This window comes from Anas acuta, chromosome 1 (genome assembly GCF_963932015.1).
Source record: "Anas acuta chromosome 1, bAnaAcu1.1, whole genome shotgun sequence".
NCBI classification, from domain to species: domain Eukaryota; kingdom Metazoa; phylum Chordata; class Aves; order Anseriformes; family Anatidae; genus Anas; species Anas acuta.
Window position 1 is genome coordinate 160,794,055 of NC_088979.1, and position 27,718 is coordinate 160,821,772.

At 38.8% G+C, this 27,718-nt stretch overlaps 1 protein-coding gene across 8 annotated transcripts in view; it reads left to right on the top strand.

The window, feature by feature from the left end:
* CNOT4 (CCR4-NOT transcription complex subunit 4) overlaps positions 1 to 27,358 on the top strand; it is a 73,068-nt gene extending 45,710 nt beyond the window's left edge. For 2 of the 8 annotated variants that reach the window (XM_068668876.1, XM_068668881.1), the window contains exons 7-13: positions 2,196 to 2,329; positions 5,333 to 5,488; positions 8,003 to 8,060; positions 8,343 to 8,592; positions 10,332 to 10,829; positions 25,014 to 25,226; positions 25,980 to 27,358. In XM_068668876.1, the coding sequence (XP_068524977.1) occupies positions 2,196 to 2,329; positions 5,333 to 5,488; positions 8,003 to 8,060; positions 8,343 to 8,592; positions 10,332 to 10,829; positions 25,014 to 25,226; positions 25,980 to 26,281 (1,611 nt within the window). In that variant the 3' untranslated portion in view covers positions 26,282 to 27,358. The remainder of the gene's footprint in view (positions 1 to 2,195; positions 2,330 to 5,332; positions 5,489 to 8,002; positions 8,061 to 8,342; positions 8,593 to 10,331; positions 10,830 to 25,013; positions 25,227 to 25,979) is intronic. The other 6 variants (XM_068668877.1, XM_068668880.1, XM_068668878.1 and 3 more) reach the window with 6 other exon arrangements.
* The last annotated feature ends 360 nt before the right edge of the window (positions 27,359 to 27,718 follow it).

The window sequence follows — 27,718 nt, forward strand, 5'->3', positions numbered from 1 at the left end:
TTCTTTCATGTGCTGGTCTGATTTGAGGCAGGGAAAGAAGAATGTCTATCTAAGCATTTTTTTCACAAAGTAGAAGTTACTTTTGAGAATTTCCGTTATTTTTCTGAAATTAAAGAAAATACCCTGCTGGTTTAGATGAGTAGTCCCTGCAGTTTATATATCGTCTCCAATGATGAGATTAAGTAAAAAATCAAGGAGACCTTGCAAACCAGGCTACTTCTGTATTCCATCCTACTACTACTTCCTACTACTTCTCTGTATATCTACCACCACTTACATGTCAATAGACAGGAGCATTCCCTCAGAAATGTATAGGCTTTCTAGTTTCTTAGGGTTGTCAGTCATTAATTTAGTTAAACGATTTTGAACCTACTGATACCATCAAGTCTACAGCCTTTTGTGGCAGCAAGTCCCAGAATTTCACCATTGTCTAAAGCACTTCCTTTTGCTTGTGTTAAACTGATTACTGTTTAGTTTTGTCAAGTGTCCCCTAGTTGTAGCTTTGCAGTTCTTGCTAAAAGCATAACCCTTATTTATGTTAGTTATTGCTTTTGTGGTGTTGTAGAATTTGATTTTACCTTTCTCAGCCTTCTACCCAAATTGCAGACTTTCTGGTGGTTTAAACTTCTATAAATCAGTTTCTTCCTTTCTGTGATAACTTCTGTTGTCCTTCTCTGTACCTCTGCCCTTCTTAGGACGCAGAGACCAGACACATCATATTCATGATGCAGGGGCAGCAAAGCTTAATATAGTAGTCATCAATGATAATCCCTTTAAGTGCCCTCCCTAATAATGCTCAGCACATTTTAGGGTTTGATTGTCAGTGCATAACAAGTTAGTGGTTTCAGAGATATGTTGGCAATGACTTGAGTATCTCTTCCTTCAGTTCTAACAGCCAGTTCAGAGGTCAAGAGGGTGTCAGTATAGGTTAACTTTATATAGTACAGATGTTAAAAGGTTAACTTTCCCTAGGCGTGTTACCTGACCTGTTTCTGTGGTGAAGCTTCTTTGCTAGCTTTTTGCATGTTTGCTGGGGGCAGTGGGTTTCCTTTGGAGTTCATCGTTATCAGCATGGTAGTTTACCGCCCAAAAGAGATTGGTATCATCAGCAAAGAATTTGCTGTTCACTCCTTTGTCATCCTGACTGATGACATTACATAAAACTGATGCCAGTCATCAGTTCTCATTGCTTGCTTCTGCGTCCAGTTATCAGTCTTACGTCTTTTTCGTCTTTCTGTCTTTGAACTGTGTAAGAACTGTTTCTTTATCCCAGGGCAAATTTGTAAATAACCTTTTGGAGTGAAATCTTAAAGGATTATTTGAAAATCTCATGGTTTCTCTGTATTGGTGCTTATTGACACCATCATGAAACTCCATATCAGTGAAGTAGGATTACCCTTTATAGATGACTAATCTATAGTCACGTTGACTCATTGTCAACAGACTGTTCATCCATGTACTTGTATCTTTCTTCATTACTTTTTTTTTAAGATGGAATTTGTCATCTGACGAGGGATGGAGGTTGAACTCAGCAGCCTGTTCACAGGATCTCCTGTACACCCCTTTTTGTTGAAGTCAGTTATATTGGCAGTCTGTCAGTCCTCCGGTGCAGCTGCCAGTTAAAAGTGATAGGCTTACATACCTTGGTCAGCAATTTGTTTTTGCACATGATCTTTGCTACTTAGGTGAATGTTCCTTTCTTGTTCCTTGTTACACTACTAAATTTTTATTTCATTTCATATTGCTTTCTTGGCAATCATTGAAAAGTGCGTTGCATTTTTAGTGCATGATCCAGCTGAGCTTGAAGTAATGAAAAGCCAAGGAAGCTGGAGATTCAGTGAATTTACATGTACATTCCTTCTCATTAAATGGATATTGTCTGTCCATTGTCATGGATATTTTGATTCTCTATTAGAAAATGTCAATGGATAAACTTCTAGGTTCCACAGTTGTTAACAGAGTTCAGTGTTGTGACAAACTGAAAACTGGTACAACTCCAGGAAGTCTCTAAAGGTGAAGTTGGGAATTTAGATGAGACAGGTTGGAGATTCTAGTCTTTGCTTCTGTATTAATTTGTTAGGAGTTTGTCAGGAGTTCACCTCCTAAGCTGGTACAGATCAATTACTAAAGTTCGGGATTATTTACAAACGTATAAAACTAGTGTCAATTTATCGTGTGTCTCTCTTTTCTTGTAGGCGGGTAAGCACCAAGAATATGAACAGAAACTACTGCAAGAATTATACAAATTAAACCCCAACTTTCTTCAGTTATCTACGGGTACAGTTGACAAGAACAAGAACAAAGTGACAGCACTGCAGAGGTACGATGCGTAAGTACTGATGCTGGACTACCTAGCAATGCTTTCTTTCCAATTATTCCACAGAAAACATGCTTGTTCCTGTTACTTCCCTTAAGTTGCCCACTCTTTTTGGTGTGTGTTATGGGAAAAACTTGAATATTGTTTATTCCTGTGAAGTTACAGGTATTCACACTACTTTGCTCTAATACTGAGTCTTACTTGGTTTAAAAAAATACCTGCTATGTGAATTTTGGATCACTCGTATTCTTAAAGAACTTTAATTTCATATTTGCACAAGTACATATGGTAATGATTATTAAAGAACAGATGTTAACTTTTTGGGATGGAGATGAATGCAGTCTACTCACAACTGAGTATAAGACACCTTATTGCGTTGATGCATGTTTCTTATTGTGCCTTCATATCATGACTTGGAGTGCAGTTCTTGTATTTGGTGTAAAGACCTTGGAAACTGAAACAGAAATGATCGCTTTCTTTGATTAAGAATTCACAAGATGTGAATGAAAGACTCCTTGCCTTCACCTAGTAAACTTCAATAATTTATTTTCACTGTTTTAATTGTGGATAGCACTATTGTTTGTTATAATAATATTCTGTTGAAGTAGTTCCTTTTCAGTAAGTTATGAAAAGATTTCTGTCCATATGAGTACAATCATACGAACATGAATGAAAGCCTAAGGTTATCAGTCCTCATATAACTTACCTACTCGAATCTTATATTTAAGATACATAAAAACTGTTAGTAAATTCCTTCATTTTTTCTATAGTAGTCTCATTAGTAATTATGAATTGGAGCTTGGCCAGTCTGTGGTTTAGCACTAAGGCCGGTCTAATGTTTTAGCACTTGTGGGAAAAAATGGCATGTTCCTCTAAAGGCAGGAAGTAGTCAGCCTGGAGCTGATTTCTCTTATCACCTCAGTACCATCATTACAATGCAATCTGTTCTTTGCTGACGGCTGGGCACCATCTTGTGGGTTGTAGCATGCATTTCTTCTTACCACTAGGATTTTTGAGATGTTTCTATGAGTCCTGTCTCATCAGTACAAAATGTAGCTTGTGAGCTGGTGAATGTTTCATTCTCCTTCACAACTTCCTACCCAGTTAGGTTCTTGTTTTTCCTGATTCGTTGATGTGATATTAGGTCTGGCAGTTTGTCAGAGGCTCTGACAACTCTGTGGTCATTCTATCGTTTGTGGTGCAAGATTTGTTTCACTTTAGAACAGAGCAGTAGCTGGGTTCTAAATAGTAAATGTTTAATTACAAATACCCAGTAGTAGGGAAGTTTCTTCAGTGCTGCATAAATGCTTTTTCACAACTGTGATCTAACTTGAAAGGTCCTACCGGCAAAACTTATTTCTTGCTGCAGAGGGCAAATGTTAAAATTCTCCAGTGCAACTTTGTGTACATGGGTGTTCATCTTTTGCTGTGTCACCTAACAGTAACAACGACTGCATTTTACTGGAGTCCACATTCAAAACCTCTTTCTTTTTTTCTGTCTTTTTCCTGAAGAACCAAAATGAAGGCTTTGCTATGCTGGAAGTAGAAACACTTGTTAGGCACCTGCTGGTCTGCTTGAGGACAGGACTTTAGATGCATACAGCTTTGAACTTCTAAGTAAAAAATAAATAAAGCAGGTTTTCTTTACCTTTCATTTTGGGTATAAAACTGATTTTAACTGACATTTCAAAATTAATTTTAGTATAGAAGTGACTTTATGTTGCAGTGGACGTAAGTGTATTTTAAATTTGTTAATGGATTAAAAGTCTTGTTACTTGGCTCCCTCTTGCAAGGGGGAGAATCACAGTTGATAACAGGATATGTCTTCATTACTCACTATCTGATCGACTCATCTCTAGTTCAAATGTGTACAAAGCGAGGATGAGATCTGTAAATCAGTCAGGGTTTTCATCTCTCTGCCTGTAGTGTAGTATGTGAGAATAACAAATCTTACGATACTAACTGATATTTGAGGGTAGCTAGTAATATCAATTTTATATGGAGTATAAAACAGCTACGGGAGCTTCCACATTTTGACTTAAAATGTAGAGAACATGTTGGATCACATAGTAATAATGAAAGGGGCAGCAAGAGTAACATGTATTTAAAAAAAAAAACGACTCCTGGAAGCTTAGTCCTTAAGAATACAGCGCTTGGACAATAGCACCCAAACACTAAAAGTAGCATCCTAACTGAAGCAAATGAAAGGCTGAAAGCAATAGAAAGAGCTAGAGAAAGTGAAGACGTATCTTTTGTATCAAGTTTTTAGCTTAAAGTGTTATTGGATGGTAATGTTATTTGAATGCATTTGGTTGCAGATATTTCAGCTCACTTCAGTTTGTATAAAACATAACTATTTTCAGTGATAACTTTGGCTTCAAGTCTTCTTTTGAACTTTTTTCCAGATGGAATGTTGTCTCTGAAACGAAATGCAGTCTTTTAAAAGGGATGTAATTACGGCTTAAAACTGGAAACGAAATGAGCAGTAACTTGAATGAACAATGCATTCATCTGACTGGTCTCATGGTCTGCTAATAACACCATGGACTCTTATGCAGAAATAAAACAGCCTCATCAGGGCCAGGCTTGTTAGGTCCTGGAATATAGATATTTTTTTTAAAGTGTAAATCATTAGCTAAACCACCTTTAAAAAATACCTAGGGGATAAAGCCAGTAATTCTAAATGAGGTGCGTGTAGGCCTAGATACTTGAAGCTGTCAATGGATTTTTTTTTTTCCCCCCGAGCGGACATGTTTGGACTTCAGCATTGGCATTACAGCTCAATCTATTCAGTGAAGAAAATGGAGAGCTCTGCCCAGTTTTTCTCCTCTCCCTACCTCCCAATTCTTTTTTTTGAAATCATCGCCACTTAAAATCTGAGAAACACTATCCAGATAAATCTATTCTTATGGATTGTCTGGCACAAGGATTCATTTTCTCAGTGCTTACAATTTTTAAAACACTTTCTTCATAACTTGAACTCTTCTTTTTTTTTTTACTCTTGCCTTTTTCCAGACCGAACAGTAATAACAAAGATGCCTGGCCATCATTACAGAGTTCAAGTAAATCAGCCAACGGCTTAACAATGGAACACAGGAAAACGCCTCCTATATTAGAAAATGGCACAGACCCAGAACACATGACTCCAGATGGTGCAGACTCAGATTTCGGGTAATTGTGCTGCCTTTTATACTTCAGATAGCGTACTTTCTCTCTCACTGACTGGTGTGGAGGGAATGATTGTCCAGTCTCTCTGGTTGGAGAGCTGGATTGAAATCCTGATCAGGTCACAGAAAGCCAAGCTTAGCCCAGCCCACATCAAAAAGACTGGTTGACAGGGTGCAGGAGAACCCTAACTTTAAAGCAGTGATGGTACAGGTAGGGGCCAAGAGGAACTGCATAATCAGGCATCAGCAGATTGTATTAGCTGCCTGCAAAGGGCCATGGTCCCAGCTAATGCCAAGCCATTTGTTTCTGTAAAAAAGCTTCCACACAAGTAACGTGCCAAAGGCTATATATCAGGAGACATCACTTGCAAGAGCTTCAAGAGAAGGAACCTGAATGTTAGGGCTGAGTATCTGTCATCTTTTCACTGTGGTGTGTTCCAAAAACACAACTGCAGAGGTAAAGGTTCCGTGATTATTGCTCAGCAATAGGAATTGAACACAGCAGATTCAATTCCTCTTCTTTGTGCAGAGGATGTAATTCATCTACTTGCAATAACTTCTTTATTGTTAATCAATCTTATTTTCTTCTTTTGGTAACTCCCTTGAATAGAACTCGTTTTCTGCACGAGTGTTACCTGCATTTACTTACAGCAGTCTGCAGTCACACTGTTACTGTTTTTATTGGACCACCTTGCATCATACTGGTTTGGGCCCATTCAGAGGTCAGATGAGAAAATAACAAGGTGAACATTAATATTTCAAGAGGTGGTGTTGCTGATTAGAGACCTAATGCATTAACACTGAGTGCTGCTGAAAATGGTACCTTATTTTAGTAGCAGTTTGTCTGAGGTATGGACAGAGATCCTACAGTTGCATCTCAGTAGTGACATGCAGCTTCCTCCTCATCTTTTTTGAAAAGAACGTGCTATATATAGGTAAATGTTGTGACTAATGGATAATGAATCTTATTCTTGAGGACTTAAAGCATATCTTAGAATTACAGGCTGCTTAAGCAGGTTCAAGTACAATACACATTATCCTTCAGTGTTTAGGCCATCATTAGAAGTTGTCTGTTGCATAGGTTTAGGCTGCAGTGTTGTGACTTTCTGTCAAAGGCTTTGAGAGAGAAACAAACTTGGAACATCAGCTCTACAATCAGGATGATTTAATGAAGCGTCTACAGCAAATTCTTATGCTGTTGGTATTCAGAAATTACTGACATAAGGAAGTTTCTTCCAAGTGGAAGAACTTTCTCCGTGCTGTTCAACCGCTTATAAATAAATCTTCACTGGACTAATACTTGTTTGCAAAACTAATCTTCTGATTTTTCTTCTGTAGTCATAAATACTTGACCTTCAGTTAGCTTTATGAATTACCAATGTAGCATTCTTTTGCCCCAAAATTGTTTTTGTTAATGGGTAACACTTAAACACTTCCTTCACAATGAAGAAGGATGTATTTTGCTGGGTTTAGATAGTCATCCAGAGAACAAATACTGGAGGAATTGAATTTTGGACCTTGCTACATGGCTCTATGCAATATCGCACTTTGTTTTCAAACAGCCCTTGCTACTGCAACTTGTATCTACAATCTGAAGTCTTTGACTAGTTAAAACATACTATTTTGCACTAACAGATTGGGCCTGTAATTTGAATTGTATCACGTTCATGTTCTTCAGGTCCTTGTCTGTAGGACCAGTGTTCTAGGCTGTGTAGTTGGATGCTTGTGCATCTCTTCTTATGGTAGATAAAAATGAAAATATCTTGAAGTTGCAAAGCCATTAGCCTGGTATTTAGTATAACTAAGGCTGGTCACAAGTGCCTGTCAAATCTTCAATCCCAAGGTATGCCATTTTTAGCTGAGTCATGTTAATTCCCAGTGAATAGCTTTCTTAGGTGGTTTTCTGCTGTACCTTATCTTCAGTTCTCTTTATTGGCAGTTCTTTGTATTGTCTCTTCCTTCTTTTTCCCTTCTATCATCGCAAAGCTGTTTTCTCATTTTTTCACCTTGGAACTAATTTCTGCTAGTTAAAACTTTGAGGCTGATGGAAAGCTTGACTTGCCACCAGGATTAAGTATTTAATTTATTTTCCTATCTCTCCCTAAACTTATTTAGGACTCATGTGGGAACTGACACCATAGGTGTTTAGAAAACCCAACTTTCTCTCCAGTAATAAAATAGATGGAACGGACAACAAATGTATACTGCTATAGAAAGAGTCCTGGTTTTTGATTGGCTAAGAGTTATTCTGAAGATACTTAAAATTTTCCTTTTGTTCCACAACAGGGGAATCAACAAGCAGAGTGGAAAGTGGTGGGAAGAAATACTGTGGCAAATTTTTAATCACAAATATTCCAATAAGGTCTAATAAATACTGGACTTTTTTCCTTATCTCTCCCAATTTAATTTTGGTTTGTTTTTCTTTCAAGGTTTTTCTATAACTACAAAATCAAATGTTGAAGTTCACGTTAAATACTTCAATGACTTACTGACTTTTTCCCCCCTCCCACTTTTGCAGCCCTATCGACAAACCTTCAGATTCCCTCAGTATAGGAAATGGTGACAGCTCCCAGCAGGTAAGACAAAGATAAATGCTGTGAATGTAAGAATTGAGTTTGTTTGGCTTGGTACAACTTGTAGTTTCAGAAGGAAATACTTTCTGAAGTATTGTATGACTTCAGTTGAAACAAAAACATGCTACTGCTGAATTGCTTTAGTGTTAAACCTTGTACTGAGCTATATATTAACTAAAGGAAATGTTGCCAATAACTATGAAGATTTTTTTCAACTGTTAGTGAAGAATATTTTATATATAAATGCTCATGACCTAATTGTCTCTCTTCCTTCCTTGCCTGTAGATAACAAACAGTGACACACCTTCACCACCGCCTGGTTTAACAAAACCCAATCCAGTCATACCCATCAGTTCATCTAATCACAGTGCACGGTCCCCTTTTGAAGGGGCTGTAACAGAATCACAGTCGCTCTTCTCTGACAACTTTCGGCACCCGAACCCCATCCCTAGTGGGCTTCCTCCATTCCCCAGCTCTCCACAGACTTCAAATGACTGGCCTACAGCACCAGAACCACAGAGCCTCTTCACATCAGGTACACACACCTCTGTACCCAGCTTCCACTGTTCTATATTGGTTCCTTTTTGCAGCCAATGCACTGTAGAACCAAAAAGTCTAGGATATGCTTTATATAACTTTCCACCACTTCCCAAATGTTTAAAATATTTTTCTACAGTACAAGTGAATTGCACTGACATAATAATTTCTTCTAAAAGAAGCTTTACAGAACTTTCAAACTGCATGGCTAAATTTTCGAAGTGCTTTAGTTTTTCTTAGCCATGTGTCTGCTTAAGTAATAGGATGAGTGACATGTATTGTACACTACGGGTTTGTTATTAAAATTAATCTGTTTATAATCTGCAATTCCAATATCAGAATCTGTGCAGTAGAATTCCACATGTTCTTTAGTATCCTGCATAGTTATCTGAAGCTGCCTAATCTTTCTGAAGTGAGGTTGCATACATTCAGAAAAGATAAAAGTACTGTTAATTGCAGCAATTGAAAGATACAAAATACCACTTTACATGAATGAAACATCATTTTAGGAGTATTGATATAGTCTTGGGAGTGGTTATCATTTATAGGGTTTCCAAATTAGAAACCAAAGGGATGTGTTTGAAAATTAAACAAAACAACATCAGTAATAAATAGAATGTAATGATGCTTTGGGATAGAATAGCATTTTACTTACCGGCTAATCTTCTAATGTTCATCTCCTTCTCGAGGTCATAATCCTGTTTGTAAATAATATTACCAAGAAAATTACCTGCTGTTAAAGTACTATATGTACCAGTTTTGTGAGGATTAAGTAGCAGTGGGAGACAACTTCCAGGTGTTTTTTCATAATTGGTACAAAATATATGGCTGCTATTAAAGTAAAAGTATGATGGACAGGGGTTTTTGTCTGTCTACCAACACTTTCAATCTGAAAATGAAATTGTAGGTTTGTTTTCTGAGAGGATGCTAGACTTAATTTTAATGGTACCTAAGGCAGCAGTCCAGGTTCCCTGCCAGCAGAGGGAGTTGTTGTAAGTGATAGTACCTTGTACTCATCAGCTTTCTTCACTACAATTTTTAAGGAAAAATATGGTGAAAATAGGATCAGCGTCCTCTGAACCTGAGCTAAGAAACTTAAACAGTATAATACAATGAAGTGCTAACTGCAAGTGCAGGGAAGACGAACTCTTCTGCCATGCTGCTTAAGAATATTTGTCAATATCTTGTAACGTAGTTCATTATTTCCTTTGTTTAATTGAAGCACATACATCAGAATTTGGCTTTTCGTCATAATACCAGATGCTGTGTTTTAACCACTGCTCAAACGTATCTGAGAGGGAATACCCCCACCCCCAGTTCTTTGCACAGCACAGTTGAAGCACAGCGTTAATGTTTAAAGAGAAATACTGAACTGAATAACAACTTTAAACTCTGGCCACATTCTCTCCAGTATTTTGGGTGGAAAGAACGTCCTAATGTTTGGTTTCTTTCTACTCTGCTTTTACTGAAAAATGCTTATTTCACAAAAGCTTTTTTCGGAGCAATTCTGTAATAAAACTACTACTTGCTAGTTCTACCACTTCAGCTTAAGTAGAAATCTATTACAGTCTGGTCTGAAAATGGATTTCCAAGCTGATAAAATGGTGTGTGTCTTCGGGGAATTTACAAAGAAGTACTGTATGAAAGATAAAACTGGCAACATAAATTACACTGAGGCTGAGATTTTTGTATGGGCAAATACTAATTCTTGTTCTAAATCTTATTCCTCTCCAACAGAAACTATACCAGTATCTTCCTCCACAGACTGGCAAGCGGCTTTTGGGTTTGGTTCCTCCAAACAGCAAGAGGACGACTTAGGGTTTGACCCCTTTGACATCACCCGCAAAGCCTTAGCAGACCTGATTGAGAAGGAACTGTCAGTCCAAGACCAACCTTCCCTCTCGCCCACATCTCTTCAGAACCCTACCCCACACACTACAACTGCCAAAGGGCCAGGCTCTGGATTTCTGCATCCTGCTGCACCCGCAAATGCCAACTCTCTCAGTAGCACCTTTCCACTCATGCCACAGAGGTTCCCACAGTTTCAACAGCATCGAGCAGTTTACAACTCCTTCAGTTTTCCAGGCCAAGCAGCTCGCTATCCTTGGATGACCTTCCCACGCAATAGCATCATGCACTTGAACCACACAGCAAATCCCACCTCAAATAGTAATTTCTTGGACTTGAATCTCCCACCACAACACAGCACAGGTCTGGGAGGGATCCCTATATCAGGTAGGTGAATCAGGACAGCCGTGAATATGACTTAATGCATACTTTCAGTTTCTGAGTCAGGACAGGAAAAGGTAATAGCCAGCTACAAGTGGTAGAACTGTCTCTCAACTGTCATACTAGGCTTATGAAGAGAGGGAGGAACATCATTTTCAGTAGACCCTCTCCATTAAAAAAAAAAGTATCTGGATGTTTAGCCTTGTAATATTGAGCTTTATAAGGAAGGTGGAGTATTCTGTGCCCGCTTAATTTTGTGCCAAAATAGACTGGTATTTTGGTTCTTCAGTCTTGCCAAACTGGCTTTCCTTAAGGGTAGGCCATGAAAGTAAATAGTGACTTCTGTGTCGGTGTGAGGTGCTGACCAAAATTACTGAAACTGCAAAAATGTAATGATTTGTGCCACATGTCTTGGCTGGGGTTGTTCACTCTTGTGCGTAACCAAATGGATGCGTAGTAAAACGTTCAGTGCTGTTCATTTCTGTACTTCAGATTGCCTTAGTATCACACATCACTCTTTCACTGAATGGATGCTTGTAATGTTTGTAAGAGGTTTCATCCTGATTGTAAGGCTTGTGATGTTGGAGGAAAATAAATGTGCAATCAGGTCGTTTGCCGCCCTGAATTAGCTGAGAGGCTCCTGCTGCAAGCTTTACAACCAAGGAGCTAACTTTGACAATAATTGTTCTGATTAAAACTTCATTTCTAGAATTTGTAAATCCTTCTGCAGCTCCTATATGGCTTGGCCCACCAAAAATTATTTTTCTATTGTATTAGGTTTATAAGGAATTGCAGAAACTCTAAGTTCTTTGTAGCCTTGAGATGAAGAAAACTGTCTTGAGATGTTGCCAATGGTAGTTTCTTTGTGTGGGGTTTGAAGTACTAGGTATACTGTAAGGCGGTGACCTAGAACAAGTCACTTTGGTTTTGATGCTCTAGTGCAAGAGCTAATTCTGGCTGTTCCCTTGTTCTTTGTCACCTTTGGAGGCTTGTTGAAGCTGTGGTACTGCCCTAGAGTTGTCTGATTCATAGTATAACTATTTTGTCCAGATGACAAATGCAAGTAGTTCAAAGTCTTTATGCTAGCAGTGACAAAGATTTAAAACAAAAATGGGGGGGGGAAAGAGTTGACGTTGAGTCAAAAATGCAGCACCTATAGCACTGCAGATTGTTGCTCTCTCTCCCCTAAACTGCAGAGAACTTACAGGACATTTTCTTGTCTTTACTGCTGAATTGTAAAACCCTCCTCATCAAGGGCCTGGTAACAGTACCCTCTCGTGGATTAAGAGCACAGGAAGATCCTTCAGTGTTGAAAACTGATCTGTTTGCAATATAGATTATTCTCAAGTTTGACAAAGTATTTTTTTTAAAAAAGGCATTATTTTAATTGCCTTTGACAGTTTGAAAGTAGAAGGCTTGGTACTCCTGAAGAGCCAGTTGTATGCTCTGGTTGATGCATGCAGCCCATGTCACGTGCTTTTCCCATATGCTTTAAGGCAACAGAGATGGTACTTGAACGTATCCTTTTTTGTATACAACTGCTAGAACCAATTAATCTCAAAATACTTTTGGCAGATACAGTGCTAAGAACAGAAAGCAAACATCTGCTGTAGTCTCTATGGAAAGTTCCTTTGAGTTGGTTCTAAACTTGTCATAGAAAACACTGTTGCCTAGTTCACAATTTGATAGCATTAGTAGCTGCTATGCAAGTGCTTTTCAGCTGATCTGCATGTCAGTTCCGATGTACCTTGGAAAAAAGTGATCTGTGTGAATACAGATTACTGCTTTTTCCTTTTCCTGTTGTCAAAAATCAGCTGAAGTGTCAAGTAGGTCTGGTATTGCTTGTGCTAGTTCATGGACTTTGTAGTACTTGTATAGTGTTTAGTGTCTTGGGTTTCCTGCAGTGATTTTAACTGCTTCAGAAATACAGTTTGGAAATCAGGAGGTGCCCTCATGCCTCTTCTGATATGTTGACTTGCTAGTTTCCAATTCATTGAATTCATTTTCAAAACTGTATCTAGTGCACAAGCTTTACAACAAAGTGTTTTGTGAAAGGGTAATGCCTGTTCTTTACGCTCGTTTTTAATCTCCCAGTAGCAGGTATGTAATTGTAGGACTTCCCTAGTTTCCTTATTTGATTTATGGATTCAGGGAGGCAAGTGGCATACGAGTAAAGAAACCATGTAGGCATGACTTTTGTTAGTGGTTTATAACAGACTCTAGCTGGTGTAGAAAGGCTTTCTGTATCACTATAGCCATTTAGCAGTATGGAGGAATTAGCTGCAGTATATCTGAAGCTCCTGTTAGCTTTGTTCTTAGTCTGTATGAAGGTAGTTTAGAAAATGTCATCAGCTTGGCTGTTTCAGATATAACAGCAAAAGAAACGGAGTGTAAACAAAACCTTCACGTTGTTTTCTAGCAGAGACTCCAGTGCTGTCAAAGTTGCATGTTTGCTGAGAGATCTCATCAATATTTTTTTTACAAACCATAAAAGACCATAAATTCCTAAAGCAGATGATACTGGACAAGCCATTTTAAAAAAAAAAAAAAACAAAAAACACACTTCTTCTGTGCATCATTCTGCCTGCTGTGTTTAACCAACCCTTTTCAACTTTTCCACTCAATTTATGTGAAAACAAGCAGCCCTTAAACTCTTCAAAATAAATTGTTTTTCAAAGTTAGTAAGCTACTTCCTAGGCTTTCTAAGTCCAAACTTTAGTTGGTTTCACTTAAGTGTATTTGTGTTTTTGAACCTTGTATGAAAAAAGAAATGTTTTCTGAACTCCTGCTGCTTCTGCTTTATGTACACATTGCTATTCCCATGAATGTGAAGTACTTGTATTTGACATGTTAAATGTAATATTTTAAAGGTGCCTTTTTGTCTAGTTTCAAATCAGATCTGTGCTGTATTTCTAATTCCATAGCTCCAAGTTGAGCTATTTGGCAATGCATGCTAGATTTAAATGGAAGGGCACAGGTGCTACCTAAATGAGAGCTTAAACATTTAAAAAATAATTTATGTGGAGCCTGGTAGCCTGTTTCTCTGTGGTAGTACTTACTAAACTTACTCTGCTGCTACCAGTGAAGTGACACAATTGATTTCATGGTAAAATTATGCATATACTTGAAATTTGCCATATCTATCAGACATGACGTTGTCCCCAATCTATTTCAATGAACTTTTTGATTGACTAATTCACAAATGATTTTCCCTCCCTTCCTGTCCATCCAGTATAACTTTGTAAACTGTAGTAGATGTAACATGGTTTCATCGTAAGGGCCAGTTTAGGCTTTAGTGGAATGGGTTAGATGGATTACTGTGTAAATATGCCTCAGGATAAAAGTTCAGTGCCTTCTTTCTGGACAGCATGGATGTTGCTAAAAGCAATCTTACCCTGGATGGTGTGGGGAGGGGCTCTCCTTTATGCTGCAGATAATGACTAAGGAAAGATGCACCAACAGCACCATTAGTAGATGCGTGCCTTTTTTTAATATTACTGCAGGCTATCAAAAAGCTTTGATAGTTGATACACTGTCATCTTTGCTACCTTACCTGGTTTGATGGTCTAAAACAATATAGTATTGGGTCACAGAATAGAGTAGGGCTCTGTTTTGAGACAGATAATAAAATGAGATACATGGCTATAAATAATGGGAAAATGAAAAATAGTGGGTGTTTGGTAGGCTTAAAGACTTAAACCCTGTCTCTAGCAGTATCAGTGCAACTTAAACAGTGCTGTCTCATGTCCCTTTATTTTGTTGCAGTGCTTGAAAGAACATTTTGTCACACTTTTCCTCTTGGTCTGACAATGTTAAAGGTTTAATGCCAGTTTTAAGTTAAGTATAGGTGCTCATACACTTAAGAGTAAGATGCATTAGGCCATTAATTTTGTGTTCTAAGCCTTTAAAGAAGACTGCTTGCTCCCTTGATGGTCTTCGGTGACGTTTGGCTTTCTGTCAAGCCAAAGCACTGCAGCTTCATGTTGTCTTTTCTGTGCTCCTGATAAGATCTATGGCTGCCTGTAGCTGAAGCCTTTATCTGATTAGGTGTAAATATTGAAAACAGTGAATCTGTTGAAAATCTGAACTGAAGCAACTAATTGTTTAAGTGCTGGGTTTGGCATCTCCAAAGGCCTGCATCCTTCCAGAGCGCAGAGCAGCTGCTTTCTGAAATCGATGTTATGCCAATGTCAAGATTGCTGCTTGCTTGAAAGTAGAGGACTGAACACTGCTTTTAAATTGTTGTATAATGTCCAGCATTGTTTTTACTGACCATTACAGAGATCCTGTGTGCTGCTTTTGTCAGCAAATACGATGCCATTCTTGGTCTAATCTCTGCCATTGAATATTCTGCTCTTCTCATTGCTTCTTATGCCCAAGGTATCCAATATCTTGTCATGGGGGTTCTTGGGCCTTTTCCAAAATAAGCTGGGAGAAGGGGAAATCCTTTATTCCTGTGTGCATTCCCCACCCCTGAAAGTCAGAGCTTACTTATAAGCTCTGGCTCTTCCTCCCTTTATTTCCAGTCCTGATTAATTTTGTATTTCACTAGTGAAGAGGTGAAATGCTCAGCACCATATGTAACAAATTCAATTGGAAACAAATTTTTGGCTTGCTTGCTTCCCTTACTCCAGAGGTGCAAGGAGGTATTTTTAATGCTGCTAGGTTTAAAATATAGTGTATGGAAGTGAGATTTCTGATTTTATTTTTTAAAATATTAAATCTGTAGCCAATTTTAAATCACATGGTTTAAAGCCTGCTGTGAATATTCCTTATCATACCTCTGTTACCTTGTTCATCAGTTCCCATATACTTTATGCATTCACTAGTAAGTCCTGTCTTCCGTAGCAACGTAATCTTGTCATTCTTCTTGAAAACTTCATCCTCAGCACCTATCCTTCAAGTCTTGCCATTTCTCCATCTGTCTTAAAGTCTCATTTGACCTCCCCCTGCCTCGGTGCCTTTGGTGTTGATATAGCAACTGTTTTAAAATCCTATGGAATTTTTCTTAAGATTGTACAGGAGATACTGTTCCAAATAAAGCTTACTGTATAAATACCTATTCTTTCATCTTTATGTGCTTGGTTCAAGCTCTTATTAAATTTTTGAAAATGTTTAATCCTAAGATTATTAGGGATGGCAGTTAAGGACAGGCATCCTGCTTTTTTTGCCTATTTTTTAAAATGTCTAATTTTACTTTGAAAGAAAAATGTGACGATGTAAATATAAAAATAAAAATCCTCCAACTTTTCTTGGCTGCAGCACATCAGAGGAATGACTAATCACGTTAACATAGCTAGACTCCAAGCAAATGCTATGTTGGCTGAAATTGGCCCGTGTGGCTCACCTAATTTGCACCCTGGCCCATCAGTCCTGACAGCTTTCAGGTAACTCCCCAACAAGAAGCAGGGGAAGCAGACACAGGGAAGGAGTTTCAAGTCAGCCCTTCCTGACTGTTCTGTGTCCCCAGTAGTCTCACCAAAGAAGCTTCAGCTGCATGAGCGCTGTGGCCTTTGCCTGTATTTTAGGGATGGTAGACTGAATTTATTGCATGAAAGCAAGAACTTTTCACTATTAAACTATTTAAGAGCAGTTCACCAAACGTTATAAAAGCTGTATCAAACAAGTAGTGGTGTCAAACGAGGCCACATCTTGGGAATGGACTTGAAACTTCAAATCTTTCTGGGTCAAGTCGATTTTACAAATTCTAATTATGACTGAGTTTTAACAAAAAGCACACGGTTCATAAGCTTTCTACATAAATGTGTTTCTAAGTAAATCAACTTGAATAGCCACTGAGAAAAGTTGAGCATAATTTAAAAAAAAAAATTGTAATAGTGCAGGAATGTAAGTGAAATACCCTAAAGAAACAACAGCAATTAAAAGAACAGTGTTATGCGAAGTGTTTTCCTTTGGAATGACACCAAATCTCTCTTGGGGAAAAAAATCTAATCTTTTCCCTGCTTTGTCATCTCTTTGTTCCTTCCCTGTCACAGCCTCGGTTGAACTTTAGCTTGTTCCCAAAGATACTAATTTAGAAACTATACCTACATGTGTGTATATTTATATTTAAAGTGGGTCATCTCTGTTGGAAGATACTATTTAGTAATCAGAATTACTGTCATGATGGGGGGTTTGTTTTTCTTTAGGTTTCTTGAACCTTCTCACAGAATGAAGTGTATGTACACCTCAGCTGTAATGGTTGCATACATGGAGAAATTAAAAATGTGCCTGTAACTTCTTAATGTATGCATGTACTGTACTAATGCTGTTCTCACAGCCTTGGTCAGTGGATTGGTTAAGAATTCCTGAAATCCTGAATTTTTAACTGTATAGGCTCTTGCTAATTATTGATCATGACATTGAAGATCAGTTTTCTTTACCAGTTCTAGTTACTGTATGGGGAATATCCCATGTTTTGTTATATACTTAAATATGTGTGTACCACAAGTACATGTAAAGGATTTTCATTTGAGGTCAAAGCCTTTTTTTTTTACTGACAGTTAGGATAACCTAGTAAGATTGAAATCTGATGCATAAACTAAGGGTAAGCAGTAGGTATACTTAAGTGAAAATTGTTTTTTTCCCTCAGGTAAATGGAAATTGTATGTCTTCCGGGTTTCTAAGTCCAGTTTTCCATGTGTAGGATTCTTCATTGCAGTGCCTTTAACAGTCTTGATGAGCTCAGTTTAAGTTTACATTAAGATTTGGTATTATCAGTGATGAGAACTGCATTTAGTCTTATGAGATCTATTCTTGGATGAGGAATTAGCTCACACGAAAAGGATATTTACTGACTAAAGTGGAAGCACTACAGAATGTCATTATTGCAGGTAGGACAGTGGACCCCAACTTGATTGAGGTCCTACACTGGAATCCTATATACTTTCAGCAATAAATAATTAAAAAGTAATAAAAATGCTGGAATAGTCCAGGATACTCGGGAAACATCTGATTTGAAGTCAGCATGTTTTTCAAAGTGAGCGAGAATCTTGATTTGAAATTTTCTTAGGGCTTAAAATTAGGTGGCTGGCTGCTATAATTATATGTTAGATTTGGTCTCTTGAAGTACAAGTCAGTCACAAGGGCAGAATACTAATACAAAATTGCTTTTCTCAAACCTGATTTAAGTTCTGACACTGCACATACAAGTAAATATGAATCTTCCTATTGAATATCTGTCTTAATAGTTACTTAGTCAAAGAAAGCTTAAAGGTTATACTGACAGACCTTCAGCAGAAAGAAAAATTATTTAGAAAAGTTTTTTCTCCTTCAAAATGTATAGTTTAGAAATCAATATATTCCTCTTATACTTGATAGTTTGGTTTACTGGCATCTTTAAAAATAAAAAAAAAGTGCAGTTTAAGTGAAAAAGAGTGCCTTTCTGATTTACATGACATCTATTAAATTGGGTAGATTTGGGATTAATATAACCATAGAAATCAATGTGGTATCGAGATAAAAGCTGCCTTATTTGCATTACTTCAAAGTTCAGAGTAGAGTAGTGCTCTTTATTACCAAATCCAATTTTGTGTCTGTGTACATGTATTGCTCTTTCCCTTGCTCTTTGAGTTCGTGACCGTAAGGCTTTCCTGTGAAACCTGCTCTGGGGAATGATATTTAGAAAGCTGTTTTCCTCGATCACCAACTTGCTTCTGGTGCTTAGAGAATGTCTGTGAGGCTTTTACATGTTTTCCTTAGCAGCTTTATTTTCCAATACTCCTGTCACTTCGTATCTCCCTTACATGAAATGGCTACTTGTATTCCTGATGAGCAGTGCTGCTGTTCAAATGTGGACAGATTCAATCTTACTCTGACAGTGATGTTTTCAGGCTATCATGAATCTGTGTGCCACTTTGGCATTTAGTTTAAGCATTGTACGTTTCCTAGAAATCACAAACACAGAATCAATGAAGTCTGAGAGTGAAATCCTTCAGACCACAGCAGTATGAGCAGAATTTTACTCACTCAATTTCATGAGCAAACAAGCTCACTTGTATTAAAGTGACACAGGTATGGTTTTATCATCACTATTCTGATGATGATAGAGACTTTGAATGAAAGGTTTTTGAATTTCTCTAGTGTTATGGGAATCACTTCATTTTAGGATGGAGCAAAATGTCCTCTCCTCTCTCCCCCTACAGAGTGAAATATTGGACATATTTTTGCAAAAGAGAAATGCCAATAGTAGAGGGGAGTCTTGAGCTGAAAATGAAGAAGCCCCTATCACTTCAGAACAGGTTAAGGAGCTGGAAAGCACATGGAAAGCACAGGCTACCTGTGGTATCTGTTAAAATAGTAGCACAGAGTGCAGGCTGGGACTAATAGGTATGTCATACCAAGGGTATGCTTTGGTGGTGGCCATGCTTAGCTCTGATCAAGTAGGGAAAAACTCCTGGTGAACTCCTTCAGGTCCCTTCTTGTTCCTTTTTCTTTTTTTCTGTCCTGGGCCCAGCTTTAAATCTGGTTGTTTTGCCAAGGCTTCAAAACTGTTACTGTACAGTGTCCTTGAAGCTTTCATAAGGGCCTCCTAACAGGTCATAGCAGTGGGCATTCTGGTCCTGAGCACACCTTGGTGTTCTGTGCGCTTCTGTTCCTAACTTGTGCAGTTACACAACACTGCTAAGAGGTTTATTTTTCTCTCATACAGTGGTTTCCCTCTGAATTTCTTCTGCTTATTTGAGGCTTTTCTGTAGCACTGTTGTGTGCCTCAGTCACACACGTGGCATACTGATGGGTTCTTCAAAAATAAACAGTTGCAGCCCAGATTTGCAGGACTGTTTGCTCTCCAGCAGGACCAGAACAGTTAGGACTCCTGGCATAAAGATATTTAAGTTTTATGCAATTAGTACAGTCGGGCTCCTATATTAGCTTGGAATATAATTTTGGCAAAGAACTGCACTTGCTTTACATTCATGTAATGTGATGGTCTTGTGATCTTTGTTAGTTATTTAAGAATGTGCTGATTGAACCTTGGTACAGATTTGATCATAGTCTCATTGGAATTAGGACAAAGATTTGAAAGGGTCCAGTCTTTGTAGGACGTTGATTTCAGTGGGTTTGCCTCCCACCAAATAAACTGGGAGACGTGCTATACCATTGCCTTTGATATAAAAAAAAAAGATCAAGTGGGATAACCAAATGTGAAATACCTTTTGTGTTTTAAATGGTCTGCATTGTAGTGTTGTCTGTCAGAACTCATGAAGTTGTGAAACTGACAGTTATGCAAGCTTCCTCCCAAGTACTGATTATGTATGATGAACCAATGCTTTTTTTGCTTGCCTATCATCCCCTTTACTGTCTCTTCCCCAAATACATGTCCTTCTACCTGATATGAAGGAACAACGTCAAAACATGTCAGATAAAAAAGGCAGCACAGTAAGACTAGCAGACTGGCTGCTAGGATGTCATGACGGGGCAGTGACTTCATTAACAAATCACGAAATCACCAGCTTTATACAGATCAGACTTCCCAGTCGTACGCTGTTTTAAAATAACTAAGTATTTTTGCTTTATGGTGGATGGATAAACAGGTTGTCTGTGGTGAAGCATTTCTCTTCCCCTTGTTGGCTCAGTTTAAGACGATTGTTAACTGTTAAAATTTAGGTACAAGCACTTCCATTCATGGTGACATACTACATCAGAAACATGGAGGAGTTCAGTGCCAGAACTGTGGGGTCTGTTCACCTCTGGAAATGCAGGTTTCCATTAGAGCAGATGGGATTATGGAATGCACATTAAGAGAAAATTAAGTTTAATATAGTCTGATCTGTATCTGAGCCCTTTTTTGTGCAAATAGTGGCGCTTTCAGGGGAGCTTCACGAGGTAATTCTCTTGTCCGGGGGACAAGGCTGGGGGGTGGGAAGGGAGGAGGCTCTAAAATGCTTCCAGTTTATCTTGGTGTATAAAACCTTTTCATTTTTGTGAACTGTATTTGGACTCTGTTTTCCCCCTGTCCCTTGACATCCTGCTTTAAATTGGGGTGAGGCTGTTGAAGGAGACAACGTTTCCACTCTTTAGAGAGGCAAGGAGCAGTGTGTTGGTTCTTATGTTCATAGGTTATGGTGTCCAACCAAGAAGGCTGCTAGCCAGTTAAAAATTAAACCTATTTGGTAGCAGGGTGTAAAGTTGGGAAAGATGACTTAAAAATGTCTTTTAGTAGATCTGTAGTAATGGGAAGATACCCATTTGTTTATAAACACAGTACTAGCTTTATGGTCAAGCATGAACTTGGTTAACAAAAAGAATGAACTTGCTGAGAGTCTTATTTACTTTCTGCAGGTGGAGGAAGTACTTTGCATTTTCACTTAGACTCATGTTTAAAACTTGTCAGACTCCAGCACAGGCATGCTGAGCTAACTGTGTGGTTTGAGTCTTGCTGGGTGGTACCCTGAGATTGCTCAGGTGCTGATTTACATCAGGGTGCTATGTAACTGGCTGTCCTAGCTGGTCGCAGCCAGTAACTGTGCAGTCAGAGTAGTGCAGGAGGCGTTGTAGGGCTTTGCAATCTCTGCTGATCCCATCTACCCTTACCCGTCAATGCTTGTAACCCCTTCCCAAATGCCATATTGCAAGAGTAATTGCTGCATCTCTCCTTGGAGGCTGTGAGTCTGAGGAAGCTGAACAACTTTGTTTGCTCATATTTGTTTGTTGGCCGGTTTGTTTTTTATAGTGCTTCTATTAGGTAAGCCAGAAGACTGTTACAGGCACCTGAGTGATGTGGTGCTTGCTTTTTCTTTATCAGAGAGCAGTATTTTATTTTTTTTTTCATAGCTTGCTTTTTAGTCACATAAAACACAGCTGTCTGGGAAAGTAGCATCTTTTGGAATTTTCTCATTTGCTTGTACCTAGGAGCATGAGATTTCAATAAATTAAAAATATATAAATGTTGAATTCTTTTAGGACTTTGATCTCTTGCATTCTGTGATTGTAAGTGGATTTTGTACTGACAGTTGAGATAAAGGACAGTTCTCCTGTGTCTGTCTTGTCTTCTGTTACAGTAAATGCTAATGGTACACTGTGCCTGCCTTGCAGCCCGTCACTTCAACAAAAAGTGCCAGCTTCTTTTGTTCTTTGAAAAGGTTCCATGGAAAAATCTCGTATTTCAAATGCTTGTTATCCTTCTGGACTCTTATGTACCCGGTACTGTCATTTTGTATATGGCAATAACGTGACAATAGTCAATATTTTTTTCTTAGCCCAAGGTAGCCTAATACCATACTATATTTATTTATTTCCCTATCCCATTTCTTACAAGTTGTGTCTTTGTGGTGACTATGACTTCATTAGACTTTCTTGGTGACATTATTTATCAGTGTGTGTATGCATACAGGCATGTTGCAGGTGTGTAGCTTATTTGCTGTCTCATGGGCTTTGAGGGCGTATTGGGGTTAGTAACACCAGTGATTATCATCAAAACAAGCTTGCAGATCCCCACCTCACAGGTGTTACAAGTATGTTTGCTTACATGTGGTCTTAGTAAGCATCTTGTACATGCTTTTTGCCTCCGCAGTAGAAGTAATTAAAGTGAGCTGTATTTCCTTGCACAAGCCTTTGGAAGCAGTGGTAAGAAAACAGTGGAAACTGATACTGTGCCCTGGGGAGTCTGTCACAGTTATTTCTGTGATGGTGAGTCAGCTATTTTTGTTCGGAGAGCTGAATTTTGGAACTTATCTCATAGGCTTATGGATGTTGAGAGGATTGTGGGCAAAAATCTATCAAGGATATTTCTGGCTAGCACTTTTTTTTTTAACTTCCAAATTTTTCAACCCCAGGATCAAGCAAATATACAGGTCTGAATGAAAAAGTAATTAACACCAAATTATTTAAAATATTTTGTGAGCATTGATATTGCCAGGAAATGAGTTCCGGAGAGCACAGGAACTAGTTTTGATTTACAGTAAAAGAAATGAAAGTACAGGTGAAAGCCAGCTGCATGCACTATGGCTCCATGCTAAATGAGCTTAGAGCCAGTCACTGATAAGCCTGCTCTTTTCTTCCGATGTGACTTACAGAGCAGCCCCATCAAACACAGTTGTTGCTTCATGTGGTTGTGTGCACATGGTCATGCTGAAGTTGGGATGTTGGGCTGCTTTTCTCACAGCTGTGTGCTAAGGTTACTAAAAGCTGCTCTGAGTTACTTGCTGGAGGCACAGCTGCAGTTCTGTTACTGCCTGGGCTTTTTTTCTCCTGAAGCACATAAAATTTGAATCTGTAGATGGAGCATGCCCATTTAGTAATGGGCAAGTTTTAGGGTTTACTACTACCACATGATTTTTTGACTCATTATTTCTTTGCTTACTGTAGTGCTCAAGTTCTCTTTCATTTTAGTTGAGATACTTAATGTGCTAACCTCTGAAGAGGGGTTGCTTCACCTTAGCCAGCGAGTGGGGATAACATCAGTCAGCAGTCAAATTGCACTCCACAGACTTGTCCATGCAAATAGGACGGTCTCAGAAATGCAGAGTGCATTACAGCGTTGTCCCTCTCCAGGCTCCATGTGCAGAAGCAGTCTGGCCACAGGCGTTCTAGATTTCAGCTGCTGTCCTGCTACCTGTGGGCACTGGATCACACAAATGCTTGTGCTGGAACAAACTGTGTTAAGCATGCCGAGGGTTAAAAATGAATGCATTGTCCCGTTAGTCGTCATAGGTGAAATGGGTATAGCAGGTCAGCATAGTAAGTAATTTTGAAGCTCAGTTTTGGCATGGGCTTAAATACAACTTACTGTTGTGATTTAAGTTGCTATAACTCTGTACAGAAAGAACATCTTAAGTTTTGTCTTCATATATGTAAATACATGTATGTAAATTCGGTCTTGGGACAGAGACTTCACTGTGAAAGCACAGGATTTCAAGAATGTGTTACAAAAAGGGGATTGCTGGAGATATCAGCTCTTTCTGAGCATTGCCCTTTACAAAAATTGCCAAGGAAATTTTTGATAGCAAGTGAGTTTACTTTCTTCAGTCTACAAAGTTGCAAGTTAGTGATATCCTCTAATTTTCTGTGAAAACTTCAATCTCTTCAGTTGTTGATGGAGTAGCAGTGTTCTGTATGTATTCCACAGTAATGCTGCTAGCTGACATCAAGGTCTTTTCTTCAATTAGGACAGGTGGAGAAGGCTTAAAAAAAAAAATAGTCTGTATTCTAATTTTTTGTCATGGTGTAGTGCCAGCATGCTACCCTCCGCTCTCCTTTCAAATATGTTTGACAGAAAGCTGTATTTAATATTGATTTGCAGTATTGGCAGGTAAAATACTAGGATGCTCTTGTCTTGTTTTGCGTTGGGATTCCTAAAGCAGGAAATGGATCCTACAACCCGATAGTCTGTTCTAGATAGCATGGTTTGCCACTTGTGTATGGGGATCACTTGCTGTAGTGCTAATAGCCAAGTCGTGCTGTTGTCCATTTTCAATACGTGCCTTGAAACTTTGCCAAATAGTTCAGATTTGAGTGTTGCAGTATCCAGCTGGTTTGCTTCTAACGAAAGTTTGAGGATGTTGCTGTGCCAGAAATGACTCTGACGGGTCTCTAAAGAATTTTTGCTACTGTTCTTCAACTGCAAGAGGAAATCACGTTCCTTCCAGCTTCATGAGAACCTAGTTACTGTTTTCTTCGGAAGAACATCTGTAGGGCTGTGAATGAGCAAGCTCTAACAAAACAAAAAACTTTTGTGATATTTCCCTGCCTCCTGGTTCCTCAGGAAATTTAATCATGTTCGGTTTCTATAGCAAAGCCCTACCTAGCCTTTCTTCATTTTAATATACTTCAAAGAAAACAACCCTTTCGAACCTGCTGACCATTAATAAAGCAGATGAATTGGGTTATCTAGCTTACACTAGAGGTCCTTTCATAAAGGATCTGGTAGGTTTTCTCTAATCAATAATGGAGCCATTGTGCCCTTCGTTATTTGAGCCTCTGAACTGAAAAAACAAATGGGGAAATATGCATTGGGGGAGGAGTTAAATCTTCCTCCCACCCACTTACACTTGGTTTAAAACCTGCCAGTCCCTCTGGATAATTCATCAACCATATAAACATTTACCCTAATTTTTGGACAGGGAAAATATTAAATGCTTAGCTTAACAAGTAAAAACAAAATCCCATACCCCACCAAAGAAGGACATCTGTTTCTAACTTCAGCTTTTTATTTTTTTATCTTTCATTTTTTTTTGTTGGTAAATCTCCCAGACAACAGCAGTTCTGTAGAGAGTTTAAATATGAAGGAATGGCAGGACGGGCTAAGGGCACTTCTACCGAACATTAACATCAACTTTGGTGGACTGCCCAATGCTTCTTCCCCCTCCAACGCCAACCACAGTGTACCAACGTCCAACACTGCCACCACCGACAGCCTGAATTGGGACAGCCCTGGCAGCTGGATGGACCCCGCAATCATCACAGGTAATCGTTTCTCACTCCTTCAGCTCCGCTGGCAAACCATCAAATGGGTATTTGGCACAAACTGATTTACATCTTGGAAAAAAAAAAGTATGCGGTGGTCTCTTCCAGCTTCCATCCACAAAACCTCAAGGGTCCAGGAATTTTTGTGGAACCGCTAGGCGTAAAGTGTCACGTAACCCTTTGCAGTGCATGTCCAGGACCTCTGCAGGCAGTCAGGGTGATCAGTGCTTATCTGTAGGGTCAACTTAGGTGTCCCTTCTGCAGGATGGCATGTCCGGTTTGTGCGCCGCTGGTCCTGAGGCACTGGAATCAGTAACTGGACTATGTTATTTAAAAAGGGACGTACTCCACTTGTTTATAAAGCTCTATTTTATAAGGCTGTCTGGTTGTGTTTTCCCTGTTAGAGAGGCTGAAGCATGATTCAGGTAGGCAGAGCAGGAAGAGAAGCATGCAGGGCGCAGGTAGGGTTTGGTGTGGTAAGCTCACGGAAACAGGGTCGCAGTCCTCGTGCAGAACGCTCGATAGAAAAATGTGTATCTTACAAAGGAGTGCTCTGAGGGGGAACTTTCTCCTGTCTGGATTTAAATATTAAATGTTTTGTGGGCAGGATAGCATATATAATGTAAAATGTGTTCTCTGTACAAACTAATCATGTTTTCTCACTGTTGTGTTAGGTTAAATTGACCTCCTTCATGCTCAGCTTATTGCTTCTGCTCTGACTTGCTTGTATCCTGTTTTTTCTTCTCTTTGTAGGTATCCCAGCATCCACAGGAAACAGTTTAGACACCCTTCAAGACGACAATCCTCCACATTGGCTAAAATCTCTTCAGGCCCTCACAGAGGTGGACGGCCCCAGTGCAGCGCCGTCACAGACACACCACAGTAACCCCTTCGGCACACAGATCCCTCTGCACAGAGCCAGTTGGAATCCCTACTCTCCTCCTTCAAACCCCACCAGTTTCCATTCCCCACCCCCAGGCTTTCAGACAGCCTTCAGACCCCCCAGTAAAACGCCCACAGATCTACTACAGAGCTCAGCGCTGGATCGTCATTAGGAAAGGTGGAAAAAAAACAAAACGTTAGAAATGCAGGAAGTGTCCCACCCTGACTCCTCCCTATGCCCACCTACTGTTCCCTGTCATATCTTTCTTTCTGAAGAATCCAGTTCCTGATCAAACCTCCCCCCCAAATGCAATGCCATCGCAGGGTCATGACCAGATCTTTTTGTTAAGTTTCTGCTGAAGCCAGTGTTGGAAATACACTGTTTGAAATAATTCCTAAATATCCTAAGGAAAAAAAAAAAGAGAGAGAGAAATCAAAATGCAGCCTCAATGCTTAAGGAGAATATTACTGTTTTATGTCTTTTTGCACATGAGTATTCCTGCCTAGTGGAAAAGTGCCGGTCTACAATAGGAGAAAAATGCAATGCAGAATCCAGTGCAGAAATATGGAAAAGGTATTTAATTTAAATGAAGTTACTGAACATGTGGGGCAAGCAGTGGCCTAAAATTTGTTTTTGCATTCAGTGTGGCACTACACAAGGAAAATGCTATGTCTTTTTTTTTTCTTTTCGAAAAAGGCGACTTTATCGTGTCACTCAGTAAGAGGTTTGACATGAAGTGTGTTGAAAGACAAAACACTTAGAGCTATGAGTAACTGGCATGTTGCTGAAGAGTGGTTTAAAGAGGGGAGAATAAGATTTTTTTTAATTTTGGCTTTAGGTTTAAAGTAAACTTTAATGTTTTAAAAGTATTCACAGATTTAATACCTAGTGTATACATAATATAATTATAAGCAGCTGAAACACGAGTGATATTTACTTCAGTCTTTGTCTCCTCTGTCAGTCTCTCTTTCTTTTTTTTTTTTTAAAAACAAAGATTCACCTGATTAGGGCACTCTGGGATAGCACTGCATTGGGGCCACATGATCACCATCAGGAGCAACCTCTGACCTCCTCTGCCTGCAGCTTTTACTTAACCCTGTAGTTTCTGGACGTTTGTGCAGTATTGAAAAGACAGGAAAGAAACAGATAAACATGGTTATAACCCAACGCTAAAACTAAAACCAAGGAAATGTACCTCTTTCTTCAGAATTAAAACTAAAATCTTAAATAAAACAAAACTTGATGATGACTTTGTGTTTGCCTTTCTTTTTTTTTTTTTTTTTTTAAAAAAATTGGAAAAAACTTGGATTTTGAAGTATTGCATCTGGTAAAGCCATATGTCATTGCAAGATTTCTTCCTCCTGTTTGTCCGAATTGGAGCAATTTTTTCATGAAATGCTGCATTGCATGGTGACTTCTGTATTGAAGGGTGGAAAAAGCATAGAAATATTAATCTTTTTAAAGGAAGTCTGTTGTCTTTACTCAGCTAACAGTTGGAGGATGAGTGTTTTTAGCCTTTGTTGTCATCCTTTTAAATCTGAAGCATTAAAAGTTTGGTTTGGGTTTCTCAATTCACTACCATGTCACTTGGGACAGATAGCATATAATA